Consider the following 12,713-nt stretch of genomic DNA (forward strand, 5'->3'; position numbering starts at 1 on the left):
AATGTCAGCATTTTGGAAGCAATTTATATATTATTTTTAATTCTGTAGTCGTTATCATCTACAGAATTTGTAAAATGGATAGATTTACTGTGTCACTCCTAGCCACATCTGTGAAGTCTCTATATCACAGAATTATAGAATGGTTAGAGTTGGAAGGGACCTTCAAAGGTCATCTAGTCCAACCCCCCTGCAAAGAGCAGGGACATCTTCAACTAGCTCAGGTTGCTCAGAACCCCGTCCAACCTGGCCTTGAATGTTTCCAGGGATGGGGTATCCACCACCTCTCTGGGCAACCGGTTCCAGTGTTCTACAACCCTCACTGTAAAGATTTTTTTCCTAATATGTAATCTAAATCTACCTCCCTCTATTTTGAAACCATTACCCCTTGTCCTGTCGCAACAGGCCCTACTGAAAAGCCCCTCCCCATCTTTCCTGTAGGCCCTCTTTGGGTACTGGAAGACCGCTATAAGGTCTCCTCAGCGCCTTCTCTTCTCTAGGCTGAACAGCCCCAACTCTCTCAGCCTGTTCTCATACGAGAGGTGCTCCAGCCCTCGTGTCATCTCTGTGGCCCTCCTCCAGACTCTCTCCAACTTGTCCATGTCTTTCTTATGTTGGGGGCTCCAGAGCTGGATGCAGTACTCCAGGTGGGGTCTCACAAGAGCAGAGTAGAGGGGGAGAATCACCTCCCTCATCCTGCTGGCCATGCTTCTTCTGATGTAGCCCAGGATGCGGTTGGCTTTCTGGGCTGCAAGCTTGCATTGCCTGCTCATGTTGAGCTTCTCATCCACCAGCACTCCCAAGTCCTTCTCCTCAGGGCTGCTCTCAATCCATTTTCTGTCCAGCCTGTATTTGTGCTTGGGATTGCCCCAACCCATGTGCAGGACCTTGCACTTGGTCTGGTTGAACTTCATAAGGTTTGCAGGGGCCCACCTCTCCAGCCTGTCAAGGTCCCTCTGGATGGCTTCCCTTCCCTCCAGTGTGTGGACCACACCACACAGCTTGGTGTCGTTGGTGAACTTGCTGAGGGTGCACTCTATCCCACTGCCCATGTTGCTGTCAAAGATGTTGAACAGGGCCGAGCCCAATACTGACTGCTGAGGAATGCTGCTCATCACCTGGCTCCCCTTGGACATTGAGCTACTGACCACCATTCTCTGAGTACAGCCATCCAGCCAATTCCATATCCACTGACTGGTCCATGGATCTGAGAATACTTCAGCTGTATAGGAGAAGTGTATAGTGATGGACAAGGTACAAGATAAAGTAATGTTCTACTAAGATGAATCCTTGATATTATTAAAAAAAATAATTGGATTGCCACCAACTGATTCTGACAAATGCGCCAATCTTTTAAAGAGCCAATTACGTATAAAGATATATAAATAAATAAATGCATTAAGGCCATGTTCCTTGGTATTTCATACAACACATGGGAGGAATTCAGATGCCTGTGTCCAAGATGACAATAGAAAAGACATACTTCCCTGGTAACACTCTTAAGTGCTTTGCTTGATTCAATCAATATCTGATTTTCAATTTGCAAAATTTCCTTAATGCTAGTATTTGAGCGCCTTCAAACATGAAGACTCAGCATGTTTGTATAGATTTACTGCAATTCAGACAAAGCAGAGAAACACCTAATTTTGCCCATGTCCTCTGAGAGACCTCATCCAGCAGACATATTGAAGAATATGGCATGTAACAGTCAAAAGTTTGTTAATTAAAAACACAAGGAGAAGTGCCTGCTTTTAGCATAATAACATGTTATGTAGGGTACTCCTCCAGGTGGATTCTAAACATTTCTTGCTTAACGGGATTCAGCTGTACTATTCCCATATCCTAAAATGAGTATGCAAGCTATTCCATACCCGTTCTACTGAAACCATAGTACCGTCCAGTAGAGAACTCACTCTTCCAAGGGAGTACCTATCAGCGAACCAGACGGTGCTGCTGCTCAGTGATGAGGGGTTCTCGCCTAGCAGAAGGGATTCCCAGCACTGAGTTCAGCATAGCTTCCCTTAAGAAGAAAAGCAATGCAACTGGATTATGCGAGGGTTTTTTTCTGCCATGTACTCTGTGTCAGCAGAATAATAAAACATAGTTAAAGAAAAGTAGTATTAAAGCAAAGGTAATATTAACTTCTATTGTATTATCTTAATGTTTTTACCTGGCATTTATTTGACAGAACTCTTTACATTTTTCTAATATGCTTCTATGTTTTCCTCACTTATTGGGTGTTATGAAACTTGTTTCACAATTCATTTAAACCTCAGCAATGATTAACCTTCAGTGCTAATGTTGCAAGTCAGTATCACTGTGTCTGCTAGCAGATGCCATTGAGAGGGCAGCAAGGCTATTTATTCATTTTGGCAGAGAATGAGTTCATGAGGCACAATTGCTTTAAATACTTCCATGATGACTGAACTTTTCCCTCCCCCAGTGTAGTGGTTTAGCAATGACAAAGAGGAACAGGTTCACATGAAATATATGCTAGTGTACTAAGCAAACATATTGGTGTTCCCACCTTCATCCTGCAGAGATTTGTACTGCAGGTTTTTTTTAGTTAGAAAGAGTAGTTTATTTCACCACTTCTGTAATGAACAAAACTACCTCCAGCTGGCACATACTTTGCAGTCAGAAAAATCTACTATGCATATTCTAAGGGTGCATCTCTGCAGTTTGGGCATCTTTTCCACACCACAATCTCTCAGCTCAAGGTATACACTACATCAAGTGGACAAGGAACAAAATCACCCTAGTGCCATAACAAATTGAACTGCTTTCTTTTGAAAGAATAAGCCGTTTGTGGATGGATCAATATTTAATGCAGAGGCCAAATAAAACCAACTCTCCATTAGGAATTTTGGCATTGTCTCAAAAACACTGTATCTGTTGCAAGCATGTCAAAGTGGCATGCCAAACAAGCTAAAAGATGAAAAACCATAGCTTTGTGCCTTTCATTTCTGAAACTAAACAAAAACAAACAAACAAAAAATTAATGGTTGTAGGAGCTTAACTGTCCAAGGAGGCATCAGTGTCCTAACTCAATGAGCCATGTAAGCTAAGCATAGGTCAACAACTGTTAACAACTTCACAGAGCTGTAGCAAAAAGATGAAAAATTTCAAGATGCACTGCATGCATTAGCTTCTCTTAAGAAGAAAAGCTACCTAGAGAATAAATAGAAGTACAAACAATAGTATGAAAAGCGCAATGAGACAGGCTGAGGAGACACTGTGTGGGTTCTGTGACATATTGTTAAAGAAAGCACAGAGAGGGATAGGATGGGAAAGTTAATTCTGCAAGTGATATTGAACAATGCAACGAAGATGAACAGAAATTAGAACTCTAAGACAGCAGTGCTGTTGTCTGCACCATAACACAGGCTTGGCCTTTTTCACAGAGGGAGATGGCTCTCCATCTGTTTATCACCAGAAAAAAAAATGGGGTCTGTTGCAATCAATATTCCTTTAGTGTTTCCTATATGGCATGGCAAACCACAGGAGCTAGGTCTCATGATGTCCCCACACCACACAATACTGAAAAGAAGAGGCAAAAGTAGAAGGGAGGGAGCAGAGGTAGAGGCTGAAGGCAACAGATAATATACCAAGCTTTCTAGTTGCATTCTATTTTCCTGTTTGGTTAAAAAGCAAATTCTGTTGTGCCTAGTTAATATGGGCTGGTGGCTGCATTTGTATAGAATGAGAAAGAAGTAGTTTATGAAGGATCTCTGGAGGTCTTTCAGCACAGCCTCTTACACTAAGGGCAAACTTCAAGGGTAGGATCAAGTTATTCAGGGCCTTATCCAGAGAAGCATCAAGGAACTGTCAGGACTGTCTGCACCCTTTGGGAGAGAAGCCAAGCATGATAATAAGGCTAGCAGGGCAGGAGCTTCAATAGCCAGGGACTGGTTCCACAGTACTTAAGTGAGGCAAGCAGGCCAGGCTCTCTATCAACAAAGCCCATGGGGAAGCATAGCTGTGAAGGAAGTGAAGGCAAGTACACTGATGGCATTGATCAGACAGGGACAGAAGGCCCAGGCCTGAACTTAAAAATGGAGCCTCTCGGCCCAAGGGCAGAGTGTGCACAGGTAGGAGTGTCTCACATGAGGCTGGTCAGTGCAATTAAGACCTATTAGTGCAGTCAGTGTCCTGACAGCAAGTTTTAGCTATCACTAAGGATGGAGAAGGACGGAAGCTGTAGCCTTCTTCAGGTTTTTTCATAAATGAGGATACTAAGCTAGAATAAGATCACTCTCCAAACAGAGCAATTTCAGCTCTGCTGGCTGGAACAAATTAATCTGAAGTCTCAAAAGAAATTTGCCTAGTGTGGCTTTTTCAATAATCCTGCTGGACAATTCAGCAACCTTATATGACATTTCTAGAGTTAAAAGACATCATGTGGTTTCTTTGCATCTATTTCTTCCATAACTTCTAATCATTGACTATTGGTACTGATCCTCAAGATAATCAGATCCCTTTATCTTTTGGGGAGTTTCTCAGGCTTCTCCTTGTCTGCCTGCTATGTCTTAAACTTTCTCTGTTGATTAGTCTCAGTTACTCTCTAGAAAGGCAGAATGCCTATTCCAGGCTTCAGTGTCAGAGAGGTCCATGTGAAAAGCACTGTATTGGCCAAGTCAGGTAAACACATACGTTTTCACTTTGCTGCTTATCAATGAGATCTTTTCAACAAAATAGATGATATGCAGGTTTTCATACAATAAACAGAAGCCACAAATTTAAGAAATGTTACCATCTGTCATAACACCTTACGAGTCTACCCAGCCTCATAGACTAAAAAGCACCATAAACTATCACCATGTAAACTAATGACAGGATAAAGTGGACCAACTCAGTCTGAGGATTTCTACAAAGCTCAGCCATGGAAAGCTTTATCAGACCAATAAAACTCTTCAGTTTTGCTCTTATTACAGAAGCTACAGGAGTCTACTGAAAGATAAAATAATGTCATGCAAAGCCTAGCCAGGAGCCAACAGTATTGCTCTGCTAACAACTCAAGTAGAACCTAGATACATATGTGCATTTAATGCAAAGAGACTCATTGAGGGATTATAAACCAAATCTCAGTCTTTTTAGAAACGTGTGTTGTGATATCAGCACTTCCTCTGGCATATCATTACTCAGTAAGCATGCTGGCATTGTAACCATATGTGATAAGCCTAATTGTTTCAGCCTTCAGTCTAAGATTCATATACCTCCTGAATGGAGGAATAGTTGTTCAATCCAGTTGTGTTCTGAACCTTTTGTAAGTAAAAATATTTGCCACTAATTTTGCAAATACTGTTCAATAATTATACATACCCAGGTTTTTTGTGATGGTATCCTAACAGGCATCATATAGTGGTGGATACGGCTTCCTAAATCATTGCAGGAAAGGATCCTCCAGAATGTTCTCTACCAATTATTTTGTTATTTAGAAAGAATGAGGAATCAACCATGCTGCCAGATGCTGTATTTCGGTAGCATTCCACCTTCATACTAGTATATGCTCTTCTATCAAGGTGCTCTGACCCCGGAGGAAGCTGTAGCCAGCCTCTTTCATAACGGAGAGGTCATACAGGATTTCTGGAGCTGCTGCTGGGTATTCCGTATCTACAAAACAGTGTGATTACACCACTGTGTTCAGCCTGCCTCAAAAATGCCAGTATATACTACTTGCATTGACTATGTTGGCAATGACTGATTTCATCATGTTTTCATAGGGTTCCATTTCCAGATGTTCTGAGTGCAAGACAAACACACAATCTGACACTTTGCTTCAGGCGTGTCTCATGGATACGAAAAGTTACTGCAGTATCTCTGCAGAAATGTCCTAGTCATGAGCACTTGGGCAATGGAAACTCTCTGGCTCTCACAAAATTAGCCTGTTGTGATGTGCTAACCTGAACCGTGTTCTAGATGACAGTGATAACTGACTGTAAGGAATCAAGTCACAGCAGGTTGCAATGCCTCTCTCCTCTCATTGAGGAGAAACAAGTTGTCAACAAACTAAGTCTTAGAACAGTACCACTTGGCATGGAGCATAGGACTCTGGAAAAACTTGTTTATACCCAGGAAATAAAAAGCACAGTGTAGCTGGCCTGCATTTTGGTCACAGAAGGAGACAGAAATATTTGAAGAGTCAGGAAGGTCTGGCGAAGGTCAGAATGGGAAGGCGTCACACTCAACTTGGGTTACACTGTATCCTTTTTGGAGTTATCACATCCCAAGATAAATGTTCACTTCCTGCAGTCGTGAACCCCAGATGTATTTATAGCTGCATTATAATGCCTTTATCTGTTCAATTCAGATTACAAACATTTCCGCCCCTTACTTATTAATGCAACCATTGTCACTGTGTTGGTTTTGTTTACCGGAGGGGGAGTGGGCTACAGTGGCAGCTTCTGCAGGAAGCTGATAGAAGTTTCCCCTTTGTCCAGTGGACGTGGCCAGGCCTAGGGTGGACCTGCTGCTGGCCAGGGCTGAGCCAACTGGTGACGGAATGTTCCCTGATAACGCCTCTGCGATAACGTATTTAAGAAGGGGAAAAATAAAAAAAAAAAAAAGAAGTGATGATGTTAAGCTGGAGCAGGGGCAGAGGAGGAGGCGCGAGCCTTGTGGGCCTTGCGGCCCTCACCTTCTGGCCTCCCGCTGGGTGGCCATTTGGGCCCAGCCCGGCTGCGAGAAGTGGAGAGAAGATGAGATGTGAAGAGAACCTGAGAGGCGTCTGCCTGAGCCGATCATGGATAATTTTTTGTGAGAGGAATGGCTGCAGACACCAAGGTCAGTGAAGAAGGAGGGGGAGGAGTAATGTCGCTCCTGGCAGAGATTCCCCTGCAGCTCATGGTGCAGCCCATGGTGAAGCAGGTTGTCCCCCTGCAGCCCATGGAGGAGCAGAGATCCACCAGCAGCCCGTGAAGGACCTCACATCAGGGCAGGTGGATGCCCAAAGGAGGCTGTGGCTCAGCGAGGGCCTGTGCTGAGGCAGCCATTCTGGAGGCACTGCACCCCATGGACAGATGACCCACACTGGAGCAGTTAATGAAGGACTGTAGCTCGTGGGAGAGACCCCATGATGGAGCAGGGGAGGAAGTGAGGAGTTCTTCCCCAGAGGAGGAAGGAGCAGCGTAAAGCGATGTCTCATGAACTGACCGTAACCACCATTCCCTATTCCCCTCTGTGCCGTTCCATGGTGGGGAAGGAGGTACAGACAATTGAAAATGAAGTTAAGTCTGGGAAGAGGGAGGGGTGGGGGGAAGTTACTTTGTTCTCTTTCTCATTATCCTGCTTTGGTTTTAGTAATAAATAGTTTTCCCCAAGTCGAGTCTGTTTTGCCCTTAACAGTAACTTTAAGGATCTCTCCCTGTCCTTATCTCAAATCTTGAGCCTTTTTTTGTTATATTATCTCTCCCTGTTCCCTCAGAGGGTGGGGGAGTGAGCGAGAGACTGCGTAGCTTGGTCCCAAGCAGGGCTAAACTACAACAGTCATCCACAGACTTTACTAGAAAATCTAAATGGCTGATGAAAAAAGTGTCAGAGCAAATCCTAATCTTCCTTGCTCCATGACATTTTTTTATCTTTCTGCCTTTGCTAACATCTCAACATCTGTCAGAAAGTGGTTTTGAAATATATGGAAGGTATATGGAATTAATTCCGTAGAAATTTCCAACCAAATGTCAGCTGGGACCAAATCAAATGCCTTGGCTATTTTCCTGTCAGCTGTAACACTAGAACAACTTTAACTGTTCAGATATATTATCTTGTCACCCCAAATTTATATATCTGTAACTGGTTCATAGGATTCCTATGCACAAAGTTGACCCAGCATATGATATTTGAAATACAACAGTATTTATTGCTCTATTATAGCCTTGCATAAGCAGTTACAGTTCCTAGCACGAGCAATTACTAGTGTATTGTTTTCCCTTTGTGAGAGTCTTACCAACCCCACTAAGCAGGAGACACCGCCGAGCAGGATTATCAGCAGGGTCATAGCAGAGAAGGGAGATAGGCGCAGCACCTTCAGGACATCCCCTATTGTTTGTAGAGTGTGCTCTGGGTCCTTTCTCTCTCTCTGCGCTGAGCCGCCTCTGTTTATACCCTCAGCAGATTCAGTGGCAGAGTACTGACCAGGTGTTGGTGCACACATGGCCAGCGCACACAGCAAGGCCTGCCAAGTATGTGCCCTGATGGCTAACAGTGGTTCCTGGATAGCAGCAACATACTGCTCAGTAACAACCCTCCTGGTTCCCCTTTCTGAGATAACAACCCTCCCAAGCTCCCCTCTCCAAGGTCACATTCTCACAGCTGTGTGCAGCTTGTAATTTCCCACAGTGGCCCTACATGGACCATCACTGAAATCCCTCACACAATATCACGATCATCTTTCCTCAAAACAAAATTATCATTGACCCTACATGGACCATCACTGAAATCCCTCACACAATATCACGATCATCCTTCCTCAAAACAAAATTATCATTGACCCAGTTAGCTCAAACTTGCCTGAGTTACTCCTTGTCCTCTTTTTAGGTATTGATGACTCAATATTGATAAGGGTAATCATTCACTCTTTCGGAATTTTCCCAATTTTTCAAGATTTCTAAAAATTTTACCTTCCTGAGTTCCAGAAACCACTAGCTAGCTTACTTTCAGTTTCATATACATAAACTGCATTTATCCTGATGACTTGAAAATGTGTAATTCTAGAAAGATTTTTATTGTCAGTCACATAGACTATGATCTGGATGTATTAAGAATTTTTCTTTCCTTCTTTGCTATTTCTGATTTTTTTTTTCCTGTGACAGTAATTGTATTTTTTTAAAATTTCTAGTGATTTATTTCTAATATCTCAGTAACATCAAAGACAACACAAGTTTTTAAGGTCTGAGTGTCTTAGTAACCTCATTAATTTCCTTAGGCAGATGTCTTGTTTTAAATCATAACATATTCATCATTAGCATTAATTTAATCCTTTTTCTATTCTCAGTTTGTAAACTAGCTTCATTATACTTCCACATCTCTTCATGGGTTCTGTTTTTTGTTTTTTTTCTAGGGGGCATGTTGAGCACTCAGGACAATATTCAATGCACAAATTCATTTTTGTTAACAAGAGGAATGCCTTCTAAAGGTCCATTGGGTATATCTGGTTGAATCAGTAGTATACCTGCTGCATTCCTATCTTGCCAAACAGAAAGATGATGATGGTCCAGAGCTGTGTTTTCAGTGAATGTCACAAACTGAAAGCTTTTTCCTTTTTTTTTTTTTTAGCAAAACACTCACGTAATGTTATATTTGCAGCATTGTCCTTTTTTAGACACAGATTTATGCAATGTCTTATTATTATTCTACTTTTCTCCTTTTCAAATTTCTTATTGCTAGAAGGGTACCATCAGAGTAGTCAACGTAGGAAGTGAGTTACTTTTCCCAGTCTCAGGTCCTTTTAAGAGGCTCACAAATTACAGCTCTCATATTACAGGGTGTCCCTGTAATGAGGGACAAGCCATAACCCCATATGGACCCCCATCCTTGCTCCACAGAACTGCACCTATTTTTCATCAGATGGCTCTCCATGGTCATGTCAGAGGAAAGAGGAGAGTTGGAAGAGGAGGAAGTGCTGCCTCTGTTTGTTCAAAAGTTGTTTGGTCCAAAGCTTCTCTTTCTTTGGCTTTTAGCTGTTTTAGACAAAAAATTTGTGTCAGGTTAAAGTACAATTGAAGAGTGGCATCCCCATTTCTCCCCACTCAACCTTTTGTGCATGCAGCACGCTACTGTATGATACAGTTTTCATCTTTATTGTACATGAGTTTCTTTCAATAGACTTCTCAAGGCACCAGATTGATGGTACTTAAAAAATGATCAGCTATTTAAAATTTTCTTCTCAATGCGTGTATGTGATCCCATGCTTTATACATTGCATGCTGTTCAGTCCTTGTTTTGAAGAGGGAATTTTTATTTTTGTATATGTTTTGAAATTACATTTACTATTCTGATTTATCACTGTATCTAGTTCCTTAGTACCATTAATTTTGGTAATAACCTGTACCATGATAAAATGAGCTTCAACATCAAAAGTGCCCCAAAATATCCTTGCCTCTGCAGGTAACATCATTAACATATTGGAAATCTGCTATCACTAGCAAAGACACCATTCCAGTCATTCTTGATCTTGGAAAAAGGCAGGGGGAGGATGAAGAGGCACATCCCCAACACAGAAACTCCTTTTTCATGCAGCCACCGCTCTCATTACTGTAGTTACACGATGGTTTGAATGGGGGTGGAACTGGAAAGCCCATACCAGATATCAAAATGTTACCATGCCTCTCCCTCTCCTTTTCTTGCTGCCCTACCACATACACATCTGCCACTTCACTACCACTTTTGATGGCCAGAACCACTTTCCCCACCCCCTTTTTTGAAGGCCTCTACACTGTGGGACAGACTGTACTGTTAGGTAGACATCTTCCATCCCATTGAGGGAGGTATGTAACCCAGAAACCCACCAGAGTCCCCTTCCAAAAGGTACAGATACGAATAACATTAATATAGAGTCGTTCTGTTTCCAGCACTTTGCTAGGAACATGCAACAGCAGGAGACAAGAAAAAGGCTTCCAAGTCTATTTTCTCTCCTTTAGGAATGGAGATGCTACAACCTTCTCTGGGAAGGAAGTTTAAGTTAACAAGAGCTATAGCTCATCACTAGTGCTATATCATTAATACACCACCCATCCACGGATTCATTGAATCTGCTTCACTTCAGGTCAGAGCTTACATGCTAACTCCAACCTGAATCACAGGGCCTTCAGCTGTTCCCTGCAACCTGTGTTTGAAAGCAGATTTCTGGGAACCATCTTTGTCTCCTGGTAGTCCCACGGCACATACTGGACCTTCTCCTCCACTTGTCCAAAAGGTGACTAGCAAAGCTCCTGCTTGGGCCTTCTGGATGCTGCCATCCCTTTAGAAACCTGGAGGATCAGGGCCCTACAGCCTGGTTCTGGTTTTCCTTGGAAGACAGCCTCTGTCTGTTGGGATTTGAGGAGCGGCAACGTGCTGGCCCCGGTGCGCCAAGGATATCTGCAAGGCAAGGTTTGAGAAAGAGAAGAAGGTTTTTTTTTTGGTGCCCAACAGCCACAGCTGAAACCCACTAAAACAACCCAGGGTGGCTGTCACACGCTCGGACGCAGATGCACACCCTTCTCGGGCCGTTTCCCCAACGGCACCAACCCCACTCGCAGCAGACGCTACGGCCCCGCTACGGCCCCGGCGCTCCTTTCCCCCTACGCGGGAGGGCAAAAGCTCACGCCCACGCCCACGCCCACGCCCACACCCACATCCACGCCCACACCCACACCCACACCCACACCCACACCCACACCCACACCCACCCTCCCTCTCCGGGAGGCCGCCGCCCGGGCCCGGGTCCCCGCCCCTCAGCCAGTCAGGCAGTGAGGGGGCGGGGACAGAAGGGGGCGGGGCCCGGCGCGGCGCCACCGCCCCCTGCTGCGTGAGGAAATAGCTCTCACGTGAGGGAGGCGGCGGCGCTGGGCTCACCCTGCCCGCTGCCCTGGGAGGAGGCGCCAGTGGTTCGCGGGGCTGTGGGCGCCATGCCGACGAGCTTCACCGTGGTACCGGTGGAGGCGCAGGGCGAGGAGCGAGCGGAGCGGAATGGGCAGCGGCAGGAGGTGGAGGAAGAAGAAGACGACGACGACGACGAGAGGGACCAGAGCTCCGGTGAGAGGGGGGGCAGCGCCTGAGGGCGCTTTGTGTGCAGGGGAGCGGGGCTGCCGCGAGGGGTGGGCCGGCTGGCCGCCGGAGGGGCCCCCTAGCCTGTGGAGGGGCTGCATCGCCTTCTGCTGCGGGAGGTGCCGGGGCTACCTGTCCAGGTGGAGGAGCGCTCCTCGGGAGAGGGCAAAAGTCCGGCGCCTGAGGTGGCTGTGAGCTTGTTTCCCGTCCTTTCCGCAAGCCGTCGCCGCTGGCTGAAAGGAGGAAGCGTTGCCGGGCGGCCGCGGCCGGGGGAGCGGAGTGGGGCGGCCCGCGGGCGGGGGCGAGGCGGTCAGTCCGCTTCCCGCTTGCGAGGGGCCGGCGGCAGTGACCGCGCCGCTGGCCGTTCAACAGGCGGGCGTGAAAGCTGTGCCTAAAAGCCGAGTCCTGCTGGGGCTCCCCAGAGAGAGGGGTAGGAGGGGAGGCTCAGCCTGTGGAGAAGAGCAGAATCTTACCTGGCTTGCTACGGGCGTTTGCCCAGCCGTGTGCTTTTACGCCAGCGGCCGTGCCTGAGTCACGTAGGTGTTTGCTACCCGGCGGCGCGGTGTGGGGAGCCGTGCCTCCTGCTAGGCCTTGTCCCTGGAGCCGCCGCGGGGAGCGGAGTCGAGCCTGAGGGGGAGCCGGGGAACCGCGAGTGGGACTCTGGTCAGGGCAGCCCCTTCTGCAGCGGGATGAGCGTTTGTCTGCAAGCCTTGGTGGGGAAACGAGTGCTTTCCTCTCTCCGAGGGTGAGGCGCTACTAGGGAAGCAGTTAACTCTTTCTTCCTCTGGCTCGGAGGCCCTTAGCACTTCCTCTTTCTGAAGCCGGTTGCGGTGGCGGTACCCAGCGTGGTGCTTAAATCACTGGTGGCCCTGCGAGGGCTGGCTGGATCTTGCGTATTATTTTGGATGCTGTGTTACAGTCGGTACTCGCTCTTAATGCTGGGGTTTTTTTTGATGTTAGATGATCACAGGTGA

General features: G+C 45.9%; 1 protein-coding gene and 1 long non-coding RNA gene across 3 annotated transcripts in view; one reads left to right on the forward strand and one right to left on the reverse strand.

The window, feature by feature from the left end:
- Nucleotides 1–9,928: 9,928 nt before the first annotated feature.
- On the reverse strand, nucleotides 9,929–12,389 carry LOC147601672 (uncharacterized). The gene is made up of 2 exons (XR_015257939.1): nucleotides 12,213–12,389; nucleotides 9,929–11,070 (listed from the first exon to the last, which is right to left on the reverse strand). It is a non-coding gene; the product is annotated as an uncharacterized LOC147601672 (long non-coding RNA).
- The window catches only part of SLC12A7 (solute carrier family 12 member 7), a 67,982-nt gene continuing 66,789 nt past the window's right edge, over nucleotides 11,521–12,713 (forward strand). The window contains exon 1 of one of the 2 annotated variants that reach the window (XM_086743077.1): nucleotides 11,521–11,727. In XM_086743077.1, coding sequence (XP_086599203.1) covers nucleotides 11,601–11,727 — 127 coding nt within the window. In that variant the 5' untranslated portion in view covers nucleotides 11,521–11,600. The remainder of the gene's footprint in view (nucleotides 11,728–12,713) is intronic. The other variant, XM_086743076.1, reaches the window with a different exon arrangement.

Source organism: Chlamydotis macqueenii, chromosome 2 (assembly GCF_036417535.1).
Source record: "Chlamydotis macqueenii isolate bChlMac1 chromosome 2, bChlMac1.mat, whole genome shotgun sequence".
Taxonomy (NCBI): Eukaryota; Metazoa; Chordata; class Aves; order Otidiformes; family Otididae; genus Chlamydotis; species Chlamydotis macqueenii.